Source organism: Diabrotica undecimpunctata, chromosome 9 (assembly GCF_040954645.1).
Source record: "Diabrotica undecimpunctata isolate CICGRU chromosome 9, icDiaUnde3, whole genome shotgun sequence".
NCBI lineage: Eukaryota > Metazoa > Arthropoda > Insecta > Coleoptera > Chrysomelidae > Diabrotica > Diabrotica undecimpunctata.
In genome coordinates this window covers 128,744,199-128,765,277 of record NC_092811.1, presented here as the reverse complement: position 1 = coordinate 128,765,277, position 21,079 = coordinate 128,744,199, and the positions used below count along the sequence as shown (strand labels likewise).

The window sequence follows — 21,079 nt, the reverse complement described above, 5'->3', positions numbered from 1 at the left end:
AGACGTTAGAGAAGATGTCGGCACTGGAGCCTGGTGAGTTTAATTTTAATTTTTATAGTAATATTAATCTTAGTTTCATTTTTAATTATACATATATATATATATATATATATATATATATATATATATATATATATATATATATATATATATATATTGTTATGATATGTAAAATCAAGAAAAATATTGGTTTGTTTTAAAATATTTCAAAGTTCAAAAAACATTAAAATAATTCAGATAAGTAGGATAATATCCAACAAACATTACGGAGAAGGAAAGTTATTAAATCCTTGGATTTCCTGTACTAAACAAAGTGTAAGCTTTGCATTTATTTCTTGGTTATACTTGAGTGACCCGCATAAATTTAAGTGAAAGCCACAGACAATTGAACGGGGTTTTTTCAAAATACATTAGTGCAGTGATTAAAGACAATAGAAGGGATTATAGAAAGTGGTTTTTGTTAGTTTTTAAGAATTATAGAAAAATATTATTTGTAAATAAGTTTTAGGAAATTTATAATTATAGGTAAAAATTTGTTTGTTATCGAAATGAAGAAATGGGGGAATTGTGACGAGTTGTGATTGGCGGAGATTGAAAAAGGTGGGATAAGTGTGTGGGAGAAAGTTTAGCGAGATTGAGGAGAGAGAAAAGATATAGTCAGTTGGTTTCCAAGTCTGTGGGAGGAACAGGGATTGTTCTCTGGCGGTTCCTGAAATGTAGCAAGCAGTAGTGTTGAATGTTGGTGAGTTTTTGTGGAGTTAGTGTATCTGACAGGAGCTGAAGCAGCAAAATATTGTAAGTCATATTTCTCTACTTATATTCCAAGAGTCACTGTTCAGGCCAACGAGAGATTCAGTTTATCGTAAAGAGAAGATATTCCAAGAGTCATTTTTCACTCGGGCCAACGAGAGATTCAGTTTATCGAGAGGAGAAAAGGCTATCATAATTTGAATGATTTGTGCTTTTGAAGGAGATCATTAAGGACGATATACTTGCAACAATCGGTGTAAGATTGCTGATTACATAGGGAGCGGTTGAGAGGAGATAATACAGTCTAGAAGGAACAAGGATTTGGACCACTCATCATCAGAGAGAGAGATATTTTGTTTTCTGCAGTTTTTTCTTTTATTGATAACACAATTTTTACACTTAATTTAGAAAGGATATAAATATTTTGATTAGGAGAGTTAGAATAGTTCGGAATTTTGAGATTTCAATTAATATTGTTTATACCATTTAATTTGATTGTTCTCGTATGTAGAACAAAATTTTTGAGAATCATTATATGAGATTTGTTTATTGAAAACTTTTGAGTGTGAATTATTTCATTATTTTATTTCAATATATAGTGTTAGATCATATGTGTTTGTTATTATTCCGGTATTCTCTGGACCTTACCTTTCACATGTAATAGCATAGATATTGAAGCACGAATTTAACCCTGAGATAAAAGAATTAAAAATTGTGATAGAGTCATAATCATATCATTTAAATAATTTTAATTAATCAAAAAAATTAATTAGCTAATTATTGCTTGGCGCACCAAGACTTTAAATATCACAATAACTGGCTTCCAAAACGTGGGGCTTGAAAATATCGCAGCTTTACATTTGAAGGAAGGGAAAGAGATCTGGAATAAGTACAGGTGATCCAGAGAGAAAAACATATAACATTGAGGGAATTTGATTTTGAAAGTATTTTGACAATTTTTCCAGGGAATATAAATTTGATTTATTGATTGATCGTAGTTAGTGGATATTTACTGCTATTGAATTATTTGATTTTATATTATTTACCAATCGTACATTTGATATTTATTTTGAATTATTTGAATTTTACTGATTGCATATTTGATATTTGTCGTGAAAATTTAATACATTTGGGGAGAAATATTGTCGTGTTCTGAAACATATAGAGTGTTGTAAAATTTCACATTTGGTGGGACGAAAACAATAACAAAAAGTAACAACATGTCTGTCACAAGGAGACAAAGTAAAATGCAGGAAAGGAAGGAGGATAACAGAGAAGATGAAACAATTTTGGAAGAAGTATCGGATAATGAAGGAAATGTGACAATAGTTGAGGAGAGAAAAGAACTATCAGGAATAGATAAAATATTACAACTAATGCAACTCCAGTCACAAAAAAATGGAAGAAACAAAACAAACAATAGAAAAAAACCAAAATGAAACATCACAAAAAATGGATGAAACAAAACAAACAATGGAAGAAAACCAACGGGAAACAAGGCAAGCAATAGAACTAAATAACAGGAATATAGAGCAGCGTTTGGAAAACTATGAACAGGAAATTAAAGGATGTGTTGAGGGGATAAAGAAAGAACTAATACAACAGATAGAAGAAATAACCCTAAAGAATGCAAAACAAGAGACAGAGATTAAAGATATCCAAGATACAATGAAGGAGATACGAAATTTCCAGAAAAAGGAAATAGAACAGTTGGAAGAAAAATTTGAAATGGCGCTACAAGAAGACAAGAAAGAAATAGAAAAACAAATTGAGGATATCAGAAAACAACGAGAGATGGGAGACAGGAGAGAAGTACTCATCCAAAGTCCGGGTGACATAAAAATACAGTTTGGCGGGGATATTCGGAAAACACACCCAGTACCGTTTGTCAAAAATTTGAAAACCAAATTACAACATATTAGATATTTTGACGATTGCAAAGAAACAATTAGAAACCATTTGAAAGAAGGAGCAGCGTTATGGTATGAAAGCAAGGAAGATGAGTTTGAAAATTGGACAGATTTTGAAAATAAATTTCTCAACTATTTCTGGGGGAAAAATAAACAGAGAGAAATCAACCAAGAGCTACAGAATGGAAAATATCACGAAAAAATGGGAATATCTGAAGAAAGATATGCTTTGCAGATATATAACAATTCAAAATATCTAGAATACAAATATTCTACCGAACAGCTGGTAGAAATGATCAGCAGACATTTTGAGGAAACTTTGGAAGATCACGTGATTTTGAGAAACTATCAAGATATTGATAGTTTGTGCCAATTCCTTCAATTAAAAGAAGCGAAAAGAAAAGAAATGAGAAATAGAAGACAACATGACCAATATAATGGAGCGGAAAGAAGGTATTCATCAAATTATGACCAGAGAAACCGACATCCCAGATCAACAAACGAATATAGGCCGAGAAATTACAATAATTACAATAGACAACAAAATTACGATAACAGGAATGACACACAACAGAGAACATATGAAAATCACAACAGGAATAGAGATGCACAAAATCTTCCGAATAGGAATACTAACGAACAAAGGGACGATAGAAATAACCAGAGCTTCCAACAACAAAATAGAAGGGAGATGAATCATGTAGCAATAGGAAACGACAGACAAATTTCTAATTCTAATCTAATATTTTTAGATGCATTTATAAAACATAAAGCGATTAAAATTGTGATTGATTCTGGATCGGAGATATCGCTAATCAATAAAAAACTAGTAAAAGAATTAAATTTGGACAGATTTGTGTATAAGATTCCTAGGGTTGATTTAGTGGGTGCAAACAATAAAAATTTGACGACAGTAAACGAAGGCTTGGGAGTACAGATAAGAGTGGGAAACAAATTCCATATTATGAAATGTGTGGTGATTGAAGATTTAAATCATGATATGATAGCGGGAATTGATGAATTGAGGAAAAAAGATATCACCATAAATTTTTCGGAAAATAAACTGGAAATCAGAGCAGAACCAGACAACACAGGAGACGAAAAGCAAACAGATAGGAAAACAAATTCTGGAAGGATCAATGCACAGGAAAAACGCAAAGAAATCGATATGACTGTAGAGGATAAACCGAAAATACAAGAACAAGATCTAACAGAAAAGAAAAAGAGAAGGAAGAAAAAGAAGAAGAGTTCGAAAAGAAAGCAGGAAAATAAGATCGAGACCAGAGAAAAACAGGAAATAGAAGGTACAGAAGAATTGTTGGCAACCGACGATAAAACAGAATGGAAGCAGGAAGAAAAAGAAGGTATCATCAGAGAAATGAAAGGAATAGAAACATGGTGCTCGGAATACCAAAGGGAATTAGAGGATAAAAAGAAAACAGAAGAAAAAATGGCACTGATGGACGAGAATCCAGAATTTTGTGAAGAAGTATTATGGACAGTGAACACATGTGAACAAAAGGTGGATGAAAGAAAAATAAATTGTGGAAAAAACATGGAGAAGGAAATAGAGAAGATTTTAGGAAACCATGGAGATTTCGTTAATAAAGTAAATCAAGTGGTTAAAAATTATGAACTTTCTTCTAAGGGAAAATACTTGGAAAAATTTAAAACGAAAATATATCCAATCCCGTATAAAGACAGGCAATATACGGGGTATTTTAACATTCACGACATTTGTCAGTATCATAAGTAGATTTTAATAACATAGTGAAATAATTTGATCCTAGAAAACTTTTGTCATTTTTAAAATTTAACAAAGAGTTTTCGGCAGATCAAATGGCGGGGATTTGTTATGATATGTAAAATCAAGAAAAATATTGGTTTGTTTTAAAATATTTCAAAGTTCAAAAAACATTAAAATAATTCAGATAAGTAGGATAATATCCAACAAACATTACGGAGAAGGAAAGTTATTAAATCCTTGGATTTCCTGTACTAAACAAAGTGTAAGCTTTGCATTTATTTCTTGGTTATACTTGAGTGACCCGCATAAATTTAAGTGAAAGCCACAGACAATTGAACGGGGTTTTTTCAAAATACATTAGTGCAGTGATTAAAGACAATAGAAGGGATTATAGAAAGTGGTTTTTGTTAGTTTTTAAGAATTATAGAAAAATATTATTTGTAAATAAGTTTTAGGAAATTTATAATTATAGGTAAAAATTTGTTTGTTATCGAAATGAAGAAATGGGGGAATTGTGACGAGTTGTGATTGGCGGAGATTGAAAAAGGTGGGATAAGTGTGTGGGAGAAAGTTTAGCGAGATTGAGGAGAGAGAAAAGATATAGTCAGTTGGTTTCCAAGTCTGTGGGAGGAACAGGGACCTGTGGTTCCTGAAATGTAGCAAGCAGTAGTGTTGAATGTTGGTGAGTTTTTGTGGAGTTAGTGTATCTGACAGGAGCTGAAGCAGCAAAATATTGTAAGTCATATTTCTCTACTTATATTCCAAGAGTCACTGTTCAGGCCAACGAGAGATTCAGTTTATCGTAAAGAGAAGATATTCCAAGAGTCATTTTTCACTCGGGCCAACGAGAGATTCAGTTTATCGAGAGGAGAAAAGGCTATCATAATTTGAATGATTTGTGCTTTTGAAGGAGATCATTAAGGACGATATACTTGCAACAATCGGTGTAAGATTGCTGATTACATAGGGAGCGGTTGAGAGGAGATAATACAGTCTAGAAGGAACAAGGATTTGGACCACTCATCATCAGAGAGATATATTTTGTTTTCTGCAGTTTTTTCTTTTATTGATAACACAATTTTTACACTTAATTTAGAAAGGATATAAATATTTTGATTAGGAGAGTTAGAATAGTTCGGAATTTTGAGATTTCAATTAATATTGTTTATACCATTTAATTTGATTGTTCTCGTATGTAGAACAAAATTTTTGAGAATCATTATATGAGATTTGTTTATTGAAAACTTTTGAGTGTGAATTATTTCATTATTTTATTTCAATATATAGTGTTAGATCATATGTGTTTGTTATTATTCCGGTATTCTCTGGACCTTACCTTTCACATGTAATAGCATAGATATTGAAGCACGAATTTAACCCTGAGATAAAAGAATTAAAAATTGTGATAGAGTCATAATCATATCATTTAAATAATTTTAATTAATCAAAAAAATTAATTAGCTAATTATTGCTTGGCGCACCAAGACTTTAAATATCACAATAATATATATATATATATATATATATATATATATATATATATATATATATATATATATATATATATATATATATATATATATATATATATATATATATATATATATAATGTTCGGAAAGATTTCCGCGGTTAGTACAATTAAACCTAGCGCTAAGATTAATACTATTATAAAAATTAATATTAAACTCACCAGTCTTCTGGGTTGAACCGCGTCGATATCCATTGGGCCGAGTTTTCGACATCCTATCTGATGTCTTCTTCAGGGCCTCCGAGGTCTTAGTCTCCCGAGCCCTCAGACACTACTACACTCACTAGTTACTTCTAGTTCACTCACTACTCAGTTCACTCACTCGCAGTAGTAGTGAACTAGTAACTCGTAAGAAGAAAAGGAGCCAGTAGAGAATTATTGGAAATAAAAGCTTAGTTTGCCATATAATCAACAAAGACTTTCAACCGCGATAATAACTAGATCATAATTAATTTGGTTTTTTTAATATTTTATTCAGTGATTCCATTTCACAATAAATATAATCTTTCAATTCAGATATAAAAAAAATTAAAAGAAGTAATATTTCTTGAAAGAAAATTCTTTTGTCTTGATTTAATTAAAAAAGAAAACACAGTGAAGAGATCTTTTATTTGACTACAAGTCCAAACAATTATTAATAATTTGTATAGGAATTTTAATGAATTTGTAATTTTAATTATACGGATTAGCGCATATGATATATGATTTTGATTAATTGTAAAATTGTCTCTAAAAAAGATTCTTTTTTAATAAATTATTAATTAGTTTAGTATCACAAAATTATTTGGTTTCATTTATTTTCCCATTGTCTATCCTTTCCTCAAAGGTAACTACTTAAAGAATATTTTGAAGGCACTTATTATAATTAAGGATAAAAGGAGCACTGAGATCAAATTTAAGAATAAGGCATATTAGAGATCCATAAGATCCAAATTTGCAAATCAATATATGTATTTAATACAGAACTACTAATGATATGCTAGGGAATATAAAGCAAGTTGCATGTTAAAAAATGATCAAGAGTCAAAGGTTTTAAGTAGAAACTTCATTGAAAGACGAATTATAGATATATTGAGAATAATATGAATAACGAAGGTGGAAAAAATGTGTAGTAATTCAAGACAAGGAAAAAGAACTGAAGAAAATGAGGAGACTGTAAAATGCTTGGGTAGGTACAAAAAATATAAAATACGTAACGGAAGCTTTTCTATTGTCAAAACGAATAAACAATTTTTACTTACTGTGGGGTCAGTAAAAGTATAGCCGGGAAGTTTTGGAATACCAGTCATTTTATTGTATATTAAAATGTCTTTTAAATGGTGTACGTCTTTCCGAATTCAAAATATTGACAAAACATATAACGACTGATAAATGTCATAGATTAGTTACCATGGACACCGTTCGTTTGGAAAGGATATCTTTAATTCAGTATAAATTGGCTATGAAGAAACTGCTATAAGGTGAGTAGAGTAGTATTGGCCACAGACCACTAATAACTAGACATTTCACGCAGGTAGCTCAAGGTCAAACTAAACTAAATGTCATTTGTAGTACCGATACAAATCTTAAGATGTCGCTATACTCTGTCTATAGTCTATACTCTGCAGTTTAGGTTTAGAGCCAAACTAAAAATTATAATTGTCAATCGCAAATTGTCAGTAGTTGATTAGCGTCAATATAATCAGATTTCGGATGGTTATTATTCGTCTAAATTGTTTGATTTAATGGTTATTATTGAAAAAAAATCAAACTAAACTTGGTTTAATATCTCTGGGTTATTGTTAGCATCAACCTCAAATTAGTTTGTGTTTTAAATGTTCCTGGACTTCAAATAGTATTTTGCAGATTAATAATAATTAGTTAAATACAGTTTTTCACAATAAATGTTGTATCCTACAATGTACCAATTTGTCAACAATTAGACATGCCTTTCCAAATTCTGCTAAAGATATTATACGATTTAGGAAGTGGCTTAGTGTTTTAAATAATCCTAATTTAGATATGATGAATTCCACAATCCCACTACAGTTTTTAAAACAAAACGAATATGCCACAGCCACTTTGAAGATAAGTTTGCTTTTACATGGAGTCATAGCTTGTACCAAAATGCAATTCCCGAGAACAAATAGCTGATTGATTTTAGATTCCTGCTCTAATCTACATACCAGAAGTATTTCAATGTTGTATGCGGAAGCAAATGTAACAGAAAGTAAGTAACCCTGATATGTAATTAATAAAAATTATTTTATTTGAAGTGAATCATGGTATAAATTATTATATTAACTTTTTGTTTTAGTTAAAAGTTCTTCAACAAGTAGAGATGAACAATCTACAATCTATGTACAAGTAACTAAAGTATTTGTATAAATATATATTTCAGTATCACATGCAGCAAACTAAAACTATGCAATTTGCAATTTATTTAAATTTTGCAATATATTTGCAATTTGTGTATTTTATTATCTTTTATTTTGTGATATTTACGATTTATGTAATTTCAGTACATTTTAAATTTTGTTGTTATTTTTCTGACTTTTTGTAAGCTTTGTCCATAAAATTGTACAATTCTCAGTAGTAATAAAGCATATTTTTATTGTATTCTAAATTTATGTATGTACAAAGTTGTTTTATATGTATTAAATAAATAAATAAATTATATTTGGCCTTATTTTTTCGTAAATGGTATCGTGTATATTTGAATTTAAAAATAATTTGCACATTTTAAAATTTTAAATGCAATTTTTTTTTAAAATACCAAATTATATTTAAATATTTTAAGCTTTATATAAATTTTCCCACCAAAATAAAATTTTGAAATTCCCGCGTAATTTCCCGCTTGAATTAGTTCCGATACAAATCTCTTGGAGCGCTGAATTTCATATCTTACTAAAGTATTGTCGTGAAGCATCTAGAGGTAGGTGATCTGTGGTATTGGCGGTGTATACTGATTTATGAGCTGTCAATTAGATTTGGTTAATTTCTTCTGTTATTTCCTACTTTCCTAATCGGCTTTATTTCTTTCCTAATTTTTCTTTTCTGTTGTAATATGTCATGTTTCCTGTTGGAAACGTTTTGTGTTATTTGCAGCAGTATAAGCTTCATCAATCATCAATTAACCTATACGTCCACTGCTGAACGTAGGCTTCCCGTAAAATTTTCCACCTATTTCTATCTTGAGCTTCTTGCATCCAGTTTGTGGTAATGCACTTGATATCATCCGTCCTTCTAGTCGGTGGTCGTCATCTGCCTTGATATACCTCTTGCCTTGGTCGCCATTCCAGAATCTTTCTGGTCTATCTATCATCCGTTAATCTGGCAACATGTCCGGCCCATTTAGTCATGGCTATTTTTTCAACTGCATCTGTGACTCCTGTTCTTCTTCTTATTTCTAGGTTTGGTACTTTATCTCTGATGGTAATACCTAATATTGATCTTTCCATAGCGCGTTGTGTAACTTTTATTTTATCTATTGTTCTTTTTGTCAAAGTCAGTGTTTCTGCACCATATGTAAGAACCGGTAAAACGCACTGGTTAAAAACCTTTCTTTTTAAACAAACTGGGATAATAGACTTGAAAATGCTATTCAATCTACCAAAGGCAGCTCATGTGAGACCTATCCTTCTTTGTATTTCAGTTGTCTGATTATCTCGGCCTAAGCGAATCTCATGCCCTAGATATTTGTAAGCTATTACTTGGTCGATGCTATGGCTCTCAATCATAATTTTACCGCTGACTACAAGGTTGGTCATAAATTTTGTCTTTGAGGTGTTAATTTTAAGACCAATTATTTTTGACACTTTATAGAGCGTGTGCAGCATTTTTGTAGCATTATCAACTCTATCAGATATTAAAAACAATGTCATCGGCAAATCTTAGGTGGTTCAGATCTTCCCCATTTATATTAATTCCCATGTTATCCTCTCGTTCCATTTGCTTGAACATATATTCAAGAACAGCTGTTTCGAAACTTCTTGGTATCTTCATGAAGGTGGACACAAGCTGTACCAGTTTCGTAAATACTTTTAATCAAGGCGATATATCGGTAGTCAATGCGGCAGTCAGCCAATGCTCGAAGCATTTTATGATGATCTATAGTATCAAACGCCTTTTCATAATCTACGAATATAAGAAAGATAGGCTTGTTATACTCTGTACACTTTTCTATTAGCGTTTTTATAAGCTAGCTAGCTTTATAATATAGCGTTTTATGTTTAGGATCACCTTGTGTTTTAACTGTTTCCCAAACGGTATCCTTTAGTTTTATTTTATATAACCTAGCTAGGTTGTAAGTTCTTTATTAAGTTCAATAAGATATTAAGTATCTGTAAGAAACAGAAAATATGCTAACTCCCAAATATCTTTGGATTGCGCAGATAACAAAGAAAACACCTCCAACCAATGATTAAAACTAGAAGAATCAATTCAAGCAATCAATTAAAAAATAGTGAGAAACCAGGATCAGACCAAATAGCATATCAGGTTATTAAGAAAGTAAAAGACTTATTAAAAGAGCTCAAAACTGAAGGTAACAAAACATATACAAAATGGATGACATCAGCACCAAATATGGACCAGTCCAAGAGAAGATCTATGTCCAAAGACGGATAAAATAAGGACACCTAAATTATCTATAGTGTCAATCAAATTTATTTTGACAGTAAAATTATACACAAAAGACACTTATATCAAATTTCCATATTATTAAAAAATGCCACCAAATAAAAAAAGTCTCTTCTACTATTGCTTCCCGTGCATCAAAAGACCGAAACAAACCAGCGAAGAAGTTTTAATAAAAACGTTTGGGCACGAATTCACTGAGTACGAATACGTTATCGAGAATTTAGCTATACGAAGAGCTCCCAAAGTTATACTGGACCAATATCAGCCTGCTCCAAAAATTAAGAACAACCCTCAAACGAAAAAACCGAAAGTCAAAGATTTTGCAGCTGTTGTAGCAAAACCAACAACCGAATGTGATGTAGTTGGGCCGATTGTTAAAATAGATAAATCCGGTGATTCTTTTGATTGCTATCCACGTGGTGGCGTCAAGTGTTCGGAGAAAGTCAAAGAAGATGTTTTAAAAAAGATATTAATACCACCTTCTCATGTGTATAGGGTGGAACATCCTACTCCACGAAATCAGAAGGTATGGTAATTTATATTCAATATTTTTCGTTGTTTTCTACTATTTTACCAGTACAATATTCGCTATGGGATATGTAGTGGTTGATCTAGGATATACTTCTCTTCTTCTTGCCTTCTAGTAACCTTTAGTTAACATTCTTAACCTGCCTCTTCCTCCAATGTTCATTTGAGGGATAGAATAAGAATTCTTTATTTCGAAAAGGTTTGAACATGAAGTCCTCGTTTAGGATCATGTGATCTCAGGTTTGCTTTGAATGTTGTTGGTTTAGCACAGTACAAGGCAGAACGGCATCGAAAAAGGCACTGTGGTAGTTATCGTGGCGTGTGTAGTGGAGTATCTTGGAGGCTGTTGAGATGGAGTCGCCAGTTAAATCAGAGGTAGAAGGTTTTTCTGGATGTGATATTCTTTCCTGAGTGTATTGTTAGTGTTTATGAGCTAAATGTAACAAAAACAGAATTTCTAGTTATTATTGTTTCTGCAAGCCGTTTTTACGTCTACATCCAACTTCAGAATTAGTGTATTGAACTAAAATTTTGTTACTGGATGTTTGTGTTAACGGTCAGGCCTCGTCAGGTTTCGAGAGGTGGTTTTGTCACAGATAGCCCAGTGTGAATGTGTGTAATGGCATGTCTGTGAACGACGCTACCATTTCGATGTTACTTTCGATGTTGTGGCGAACACAAGATTCAGTTAACGGCCGGGGGCGCTAACGGTGAGGTTACTTCGGGAGCAGAAAGAGGACCTCTTTCACCTGCTCTAACCTGCCTGCAATCCTCTATTTTTTATAGCTGGCTGAATCACTCTAAGAACTACTCTATAGTCTGCGTTTTTTAATTACTGTTGATATAAGACGGTTGTAAAGTTGGTACACTTCCTCAGTAGTTCGTCTTTTCCATTTTCTCTCCACTATTTTACCACCAAATATTTTACAAAGCATCCTTCTTTCCCAGGATTCCACCCTGTCTTGAGTGGTTTTGTTCATAGTCCATACAATACATGTTTTGTATTTTGAGGACGATTTTGGAAGTGAAAATCGCAACACTTAATACTAATAAGTTTATTAAAATGATATATTACCCGATTCTTTCTAGTAAGGTAGCAGCCGATATCCACAAAAACAGTGACGGAGCCGTTTTGGCAAACAGAAGATTAACAATTCCGCATGAGATTCGAGAAACAATCGATGCGTTAAAGATAGCTAGACCTCTACAATCTTCTCCACGAAGAAATCGAAGACATTTGGTAAGAAGTGTGTCAGATACGAGCTGTGATAAGGAAACGTGTTGCAACTTTTTAGGTAAAGTTAAATTACAATACAAATATAAAAAGATATTTTAATTTTTCAAAACAAGAGTCTGCAATTACGTACTTGGATAACCTGTAGTTTTTTCTCCTTCTTGTTTTTATATACATATAAAAATATTTGCTTGTATATCCTTTGGATTATTCCTCCCTAGTCATCGTCTTCCCGGCTCTCAATTTTTTTTATATGTTCTCCGATATTCTTAAGGAATCTTCTTCCTTGTCCAATGGCTCGAACAAGTAGGCCGCCAAGACAGCTATTACAAGGATTCTTCTTGTTAGAAATAAGTAAAGAGCGCTCCTAATATGAACCGTATACCAAATTAAAAAAAAGCAAGAACATTTCAATGGCATGTTTAACCATTGTTTATCTAGAAAATACAGAATTAACTGGTTACTTAATTAAGCCGTAAAAGTATATATGGTTGTAAATATAAGAACAAATCGATTAGCACAACTTACAAATTATTATCAGCACAAAAGAGAAACCACTTACCCTTTAAATGTAGTAAATAATAGCAGCTAAAAATAATATGCGTTAAATCTCGTCGTTCTCGTAGGAAGTAACGAAATAGGGGTTCCGATGACGCGGGCAGTAACAAAAATTTATGCAGAAGATGTGTGTGTAGCGAATTTTGGTTGAGTTCTACCCTCTTGCCGAGGGTGCGAGGCTATGTTTACGAATTAAGCAAATAGTTTCTAAAATATATAAACAAGCGTTAAAATCCCGTGATTTTTGAAGTAGCTGCTGATGTGTTGTTCTTTTGAGGCCAAACATATACTATATTGCTCTTTTTTGTAATTTAAAAGTAACATCAGATTGGGCAGCTGTACTAGAACCCCAAAAAGGGAGACCATATCGAAGATGAGACTCGAAAAATTAAAATAAGTTATTTTGGAAGATGCTAAATTGATTTCCTTCCAAACAGACCTTATTGCATAGCAGGCTGAGGCTAGTTTCTTAATCGACAAATCGATATGAAAGGACCATTTAAGGTTGCTGTCAATAAAAATAACTAGACATTTTACAGAATCAACGGTACTGATCCTATGCTGTTATCAAGAAGCAATGGTTAAAGATCTCCCTTATAGGATAATGCTACTGTCATATCCTAGTTAAAAGAGAGTAAATTAGAGTTGGATCAGGTTTGTGTTGTAAGTAGATCAGAAGTTGCAATTTTAGAGTTACTCCGGGTGATACTTCCAGGTATCATCAGCAAAAAGAAAAATGTTTTCATCGATTTTCGATCGATTTTTAAATTAGTAATGTGATTTATTATTATATTATTATTATTATTAGTAATGTGATTTATTATTTATTTACAATATTAAAAGATAAAGGAGTTGTTAGTCAAGACATACGATTCATAGAAAAGTTATACTAGCGTCAAACAGCGACAGCTCGCATAAACGGAAAATCAACAGAAAAATGTAAAATACAAAGAGGTGTCAGACAGGGTTGTATACTATCCCCACTGTTATTTAATTTATATTCAGATAGAATATTTAAAGAAGCGCTGCATAATTTGGAATGGGGCGTAAAAGTTAATGGAATTCTGATAAATACAATCAGATATGCAGACGATACAGTTATTTTAAGTGATGACATGAATGGATTACAATGCCTTTTAAATGCCATTGATACAGTGGGAAGAGCGTTTGGCCTAAACATAAACTGTTCAAAAACAAAACACATGGTGTTTAGCCGTTTAGCACATCAAGATGCACGATTATATGTTGATGGTCATATAATTCAAAGAGTGTCCAGTTTTAATTATCTTGGTTGCCATATTACTGAACAACTAGATCCAGATCAAGAGATAAAACGTAGAATCGAGATAGCCCGCACGACATTTTTAAAAATGAAGTCATTCTTCTGTAATGATAACTTGCAACTTCAACTTCGAAAGCGCATGGTTAAATACTACATTTGGTAAGTCCTCTTATACGGTGTCGAAGCATGGACATTAAAAATATCCACCATTAATCGTCTGGAGGCCTTTGAAATGTGGCTGCACAGACGTACACTAAAAATTCCATGGACGGCTATGTTGACAAATGTGGCAGTCCTTGAGAGAGCAAATGCTGCTCGCGAGCTGCTTGATAACATCAAATGTAGAACGATGGCCTATTTTGGACACGTAGTAAGGGGAGACCGATATAATATTCTTCAACTTATTATGATATGTAAAATCGAAGGACGCAGAGGAATTGGTAGAAAGCAGGCCTCTTGGTTGAAGAATATCAGGGAGTGGACAGGAATGAGGAAAGCTGAGCAACTCTTTAGAATAGCTCAAGACAGATACAGTTTCGCCATGTTAATCGCCAATGTCAAGGGGACTTGATAGGGCACGTTAAGAAGAAAAATGTGATTTATAAAAAAAGGAAAAGTAGAGGACCCAATACAGAACCTTGCGGTACTCCATATACAATGCTTTTGTGACTAGAGTCAGTATTATTTGCTCTGACCAGTCGTTTCCTATTCCTCAAGTAAGATTGGATCCAATTTAAAGAAATACCCTAAATTCCGTAGAAATCTAGTTTTTTTTTTTCAAAATGACTTGATTTACACAATCAAAAGCTTTGGCATAGTCACAAAAAACAGTGGCAGTGTAAAGATTATTGTTTAGTGCTTAGAAAACCTCATGTAGAGAACATAGCATCACTGGTATATTTATTAAAAAAAAGCCGAACTGATTTTGTGATAAAATGTTGCTTTCAACTAGAAAGAACATATTTCGGGCTTTTATAAGTACCTCAATAATTTTGGATAGTACCGTTAGTAAGGCGATAGGTCTATAGTTGCAGGCATTAGATTTTTCACCACCCTTATGAAGAGGAAAAATAATGCTGTCACTGCTGTCTTTAGGCACTGTGAGACCAGGACTTCCAACACTTCTTCTTCTTCTTCTTCTTCAGCCTTAAGTAATCCAACTTTGGACATAGGCCTCCCCAAAATCAATCCAGTGTCTTCTATTTTGCGCCACTTGCTTCCAGTTGTGTCCTCCTCACCCCGAACATTGATCTTTCCATCGCTCTTTGTGCTTTTACTATTTTATCCAAATTGGACTTGGTGAGTGTCCACGTCTGTGAACCATACGTGAATATAGGGAGGATACACTGATCGTAAATTCTGGTTTTCAAATACTGTTCTATTTTAGTGATTTTCAAGATCCAACTCAGTTTTCCAAATCCTGCCCACGCTAACCTTATTCTTCTGGTAATTTCGGCAGTTTGATTTTCTTTGTTAATTTTCATTATCTGTCCCAGGTAGATGTATTCGCTTACTGTTTCTAAATTTATGTCGTTCAATGTTATTTCTGGAATGTTCGGTGTATTTGTCATTATTTTTTTTTCCAAGTTCATCTTTTGAGAAAAATTTTATGGATAGTTCATCAGTCCTACAGGAAGATTTGCTTTCGATACTATTGATTGTTTGGATTAGTTCAGATTTATCAACTGGTCTTATAAAGACCTTTTTTTAAATTGGGCTAATAGGAAATGGGATCTTGTTGTGGCAAAATAGTTGATGTTATACTTTTACTCACATTAACAAAGTATTCATTTAGATTTTTAGGGTTTAGAAGGGAAAACGTTTGAGCTGTGTTAGTTTTATTTCAAAGATCATTTATTCTCGGCCAATACTTCGTTTCTTCTGCAACACTTTTAGAGCTTCTCAGACGATTTTGATAGTACATTTTTTTAGCTGTTTTGATAAGTTTTAAATAGGCTATTCTGTACTTGGTGATATATTCAGTGACATACGTTGGTAGTAAATTTCTTTGATGTACAGTAGTGAACGCATATTTTTGAATAAAATGCGGATACCTTTGGTAGTCCAGGGTCTGTGATGTTTTGACTTAATTATAATTAAAGGAAATGACTTACTGAAAATACAGACAAGCTTATCTAAAAAAAATCACTGAAATTATAGTCCACGTCCAGAAGGAAAGTGCCATCTAGAAGACAAGCATAAATTTTGGAATTAACGAAAGTTCTGTGCGAAACAAATCCTACCTAAGCGTCGAGTTTTAGAGGAGGGGTTGTTGAGAGTGTTAAACTTGGTATATACTACTTCATGATCTTTGGCTAGGAAATATATGGCTAAAAAGGAATTGTTATAAAATATGACTTGGTTAATAATTTTAAAAATATCAAATAGTTGCACAAACCACTTAACTTAAAATATTTCATATATTTTTTTTATTGGAACTATTTCTTTATTTCAGGTACTGACCTTGCAAAGTTTGACAATAAAGATAACAGATCGTCTTTGGTGGATGTCTTCTCAAAGCCAACTAAAATGAAAAATGTTTCTAAATTTCCACAGCATCGAAAGTTATCGCCGGAAATGAATATGATGGAACTTAGTATGATTTTTAAAAAGATTTTGAATGCCAATATAAATACTATAATATTAATTAATATCTATACATAGAAAAATGTCCATGTTTTACCACGGGGGCTTAAAACATAAATTTTTAGTGACACAAATGAGAACCCTCTTCTTCTTAGAGTGCCGTCTCTCTGCGGAGGTTGGCAATCATAATGGCTTATTTTTGAATTTGCTGCTCGACAGCAAACAAATTAATCGATCTACATTCATAAGAATCACGTAGATTCTTCATCCAAGAATTCTGCCTTCGGTCAACAGATCTTCCTTGAGTCCTTCCCTGTATTATGAGTCTCAAAATTTTATATTTTGGTCCCCAAATCATGTGACCTTAATATTCCAGTTTTCTTTTTTGTATAGTGATGATCAGTTCTCTTTCTTTAACAACCCTTTCCAGTACTTCTTTATTTGAAACTTTATCAGTCCATGATATTTTTAATACTCTGCGGTATAACCAGAGTTCGAAAGCCTCGATTCTTTTTATATTGCATTTGTTTAATGTCAGCTCCATATAATATTGAAAATATATAACATCGAATGATATTGTAATAAAATAGGATTGGATCTGTAATAAATCTAAGATTGAGAGCTAAGGGATGCTTAGCACTGTCACCACTGAAATATCCCCTGTGTTTAAAGGAGATTTAGCTGTCCGAGCGAATTTGAGGCATACTGGTCCACTAGTTCGAATAGGTCGTGATTTCGCCTTCGCGGATTTACAAGAGGGTAGGAAGACAAACAGGATAGGGGCTAAAGGGTACTACGATGCAGGCCCTGTAAAGAGTCAGAGGCTATGGGCTTGCTTTAGAAGCCAGGAGAACTGCATAAGCGAAAATGTGTTCCCTTCTTGTCTCTATCTAACGGTAAAATAAAACAAGCCACTTTCAACTTACTGTATAATTAACAAATCGTAATTTTACAACTACTGCACAAAACGTACAATGAGCTATTAGTGGTTATTATTGTTTGCCAAGGGAGACGAGAAGAGATTTTACTAAGGGAATTTAAAGGTGGACAACCTACTATTAATTGTTCCCAAAATGGTTAGTAAACAGCGTTCTTAGGCCCTAGCTAATAAATACGCGTTGTAGTCCAAACTGGAACTCTGGAATAGTCTGGATGAACGCTGGAATTCACTGTACGTTATGGCGGTACTGAGCGAGACGAAAAATTAGTATTTTCGAATCTCTACCTTCCGTCGCCCACGAATATCACGATAATTGAGTTAACGCTTGCCGCGCTGACTGCCGACTGCCGAAGTACCACTGGCACCGCCAGCACTACCCTCTGGCTCGGTTGCCAGAACGCTACTACCCGTTTGACCAACTTCTGTTTGTTTTTATCTCTTGCCAACTCGTACCTTAGATTCTTTTGTCACGTCCGAAGTGGAGATTTGTTTCTACGTTTTCGCTGATTATGCCATATATTCCATGTGTTAAACTGGATCACGCCATGTAAAACTTCTTAGTCAGCTCAATTCTTATCACTTGTTTAACAAATCGTACCTTGTATTATTTGCCAACAAGGTCTATGTTTTTAAACGTGATTTTTTTCTTTTAAACAACCGTGGCGACCTGATATTTGAGACTCGTGTAATACACTTAAACTAGGTCGAGTTTTCAATCTTTGTTTAATGTAAAATGTATACATTAACTATGTTACTAACTAGCTATGAATTATTTGTTCTTTAATCAATTTGGAATATATAATAATTACTTAAATAATTATTACTCTTTTCTAGGCTAACTACCCCTTATTTTTTCCTTCTTTATTTCCTTGCTATGTTTACATTACAATATGTATAATCCGATTTCCAAATTAAGATTTCCACACGTTATGAGTGGCTTGATTCATATAAGTGCTGATTTAGCAATCTCTATTCGCCTGTTTATTTCTGCAGTATGATCATTGGATTCATTGATCATACTTCAATCAAGTTCCAAGTACTGATATTTTTCTACTTGTTCTATCACGTTACCATTTATTGTCAATATGTGGTGTATATTTTGTGTTCTTAAGCTTTCGACTAGATGTTGTAGATCTTCTATGCTTTTTGCAATGATCACAGTATCATCTGCATATCGTAAGTTGTTAATTAATTTTACGTTAACAGTAACTCGCGTAGATATTATTAAGCGTGTTTTTGAACATTTCTTCAGAATATAAGTTAAAAAAAAGTGACGATAAAACTCATCCCTGTCTAACTTCTTTGCAGATCAACATTTCTTCTGACTGGTGTCCATCAATTCGAACTATGGCACTTTGGTTCCAATTTAATGTTGGGATTATCTTTATGATTTTACTGTCAATGTGCTTATTCATAAGTATTGATATTAGTTTTTCATGCCTCAGTCTGTCGAAAGCTTTTTTGTAGTCAACACAACCCAAGTGTGTATCAACATTTACATCACGACATCGCTGAATTAGTATGTTGATGGCAAATAGTCCTTCTTGAGTACCCATTTAATTTTGAAATCAAAACTTTTCTCATGAGGGTCAGTGTTCCATAGTCAGAGCACTCTTTTGCCGCTTGTTTTTTAGGGATGGTTATAAACGCTGACTTCAGCCACACTTGCGATATTATTTCCGTATCGTACACTGTGCTGAATGAATCTCCCATACTTCCAAGTAATCCTCTTCCACTAGTTTCAACAGCACTACAAGTATTTCGTCTAATCCAGTTGCCTTATTCTCTTTAGAGGTTTTGATATCATATTTGATTTCATCTATCGTGATCCTCTGTCTCTCAAAGGTGTCCTATTATGAGAACCCTAGTAAAAGATAATTTCCTCCTAGTGTCTTTCTAAATATTTATACAATAAGTTTAATAAAACCCAAGTATGCGCATCGCAAGGGAAATCAATGCTAATGGTTTTTGAAAAATTCCGTGCGTACCGTCCGACCGTGCTGTCACTACCTACAAGTGCTAAACTTTATTATGCTAGTCATCATTTGTTTATCCTTTTGAGTCTCTCGAGAATAATGATGTATGGTGGTCTCTACAAGACTTCTAATGTTATTTACACCACATTTCGAGCGTCTTCAAGCGCTTGGTAACATTTTCTGTAAGACACTTTTTATTTCATAGTAGAGACTACTAAACACGTAAGCTGTGAGAATTCGTATGCGTATATTAATATTTAAAGACAGTTACAGAGGACCTTTTTTAATTGGTTAAAAGCGCTTTTGCCTTTATCAATACTAGTTCTTCTTGCCCAAATTTAATGCTATGCATCCTTGACATTGCAGCGCAGATAGCATATTTTTTTCTACTCTTGACTCAGAGTATTGACTCGAGTTATAAACAGGAATCACTTTTCAAATGCTCTTCATGTGGGTGTCCTGGGTAAAAGAACTCCAACTATTCCTGTTATCTTCATGTGACTTTTCCGCGAATCTAAAATTGCTTACTTGAGCCTCAAGTCTCTGCTCTGGGCTAGGCCCAGTTCGGAGACGTGGTACTCCGGGGGTTGAGCCCCGCTTACCCGAGCGTTTATGGTTTTTGTTACTGTTTTTTTGTGGTTAGAATTTTGTAATATTTTTGGTGGCCGAAGCTGTTTTTTGTGTCTTTTGTATTTTTTTTTGTAGGATGTGTGTGTCCTGAAACATAAAATTATAATAAATATAATCAAATTACCTGGGCCTACACTGTGATTGAGCTTGTCCACGATTTTATAGAGCTAACTATCCACTTTTGTGTGTTGTTACTGTTTTTTGTTTTATTTTCTCCCCGGTGATTTTTGTTTTCTCAGTTCGAAACCAAACAAAAATACCCCTGGAATTTTTGTTTGGTTTTCCTCTGGTTTTATTTTATTTTTATTCCACTGTTTGTTCTTTGGGTCTTTTGTGCTTTCATCGGTGGAAAGCGTCGTATCTCATGATCTTTCGCAATATGTGACTTGGATGGTTCTCTAGTTCCGCGAACTTTGTCCTTGTTTTATCTTTCATTATTTCAGTCACTTTAATTTGTTGTAATTCTTTAAATAGAAATCTTTCAGCAACGTATCTCGGTACGTTGACTGCTTCTCTTAGGCTGCTGTTGTGTGCCGCTTGCATTTTTTTTTGCAGTATTGCATATGTGTGTCCATGCGAGATATGCATATTTTAGTATAGGAAGAATTATACTATTTATTAATCTTATTTTTGTTTTCATTCGCAGTTTGCTTTTTCTTCCTGCTAGTCTTCTTATTGACGCTTTTGCTATGCTTGCTTTTTGTATTGTGGTGTCAACGTATTTTTTGAATGTTAAGCCTTTATCCATGACTGACTTTCTACAATTTAGTCTATCTTTATATATAGTCG

General features: G+C 33.2%; 2 protein-coding genes across 3 annotated transcripts in view; one reads left to right on the top strand and one right to left on the bottom strand.

The window, feature by feature from the left end:
- The window catches only part of LOC140451453 (EF-hand domain-containing protein 1-like), a 32,431-nt gene extending 25,101 nt beyond the window's left edge, over nt 1–7,330 (bottom strand). The window contains exon 1 of one of the 2 annotated variants that reach the window (XM_072545265.1): nt 7,178–7,330. In XM_072545265.1, the coding sequence (XP_072401366.1) occupies nt 7,178–7,225 (48 nt within the window). In that variant the 5' untranslated portion in view covers nt 7,226–7,330. The remainder of the gene's footprint in view (nt 1–7,177) is intronic. The other variant, XM_072545266.1, reaches the window with a different exon arrangement.
- Nucleotides 7,331–10,599: 3,269 nt separating this feature from the next.
- LOC140451326 (uncharacterized) lies at nt 10,600–19,476 on the top strand. The gene is made up of 4 exons (XM_072545073.1): nt 10,600–11,082; nt 12,178–12,379; nt 16,614–16,754; nt 19,319–19,476. The coding sequence occupies exons 1-4, from the start codon at nt 10,645–10,647 to the stop codon at nt 19,474–19,476; spliced, it is 939 nt and encodes a 312-aa protein (XP_072401174.1). The 5' UTR covers nt 10,600–10,644.
- The last annotated feature ends 1,603 nt before the right edge of the window (nt 19,477–21,079 follow it).

Coding starts and splice junctions, on each gene's coding strand:
- LOC140451326 (XM_072545073.1), top strand. CDS start 10,645: ATGCCACCAAATAAAAAAAGTCTCTTCTACTATTGCTTCCCGTGCATC. Junction 12,380..16,613: donor AACGTGTTGCAACTTTTTAG/GTAAAGTTAAAT, acceptor TCTTTATTTCAG/GTACTGACCTTGCAAAGTTT. Junction 16,755..19,318: donor AATGAATATGATGGAACTTA/GTATGATTTTTA, acceptor CTTGTTTTTTAG/GGATGGTTATAAACGCTGAC.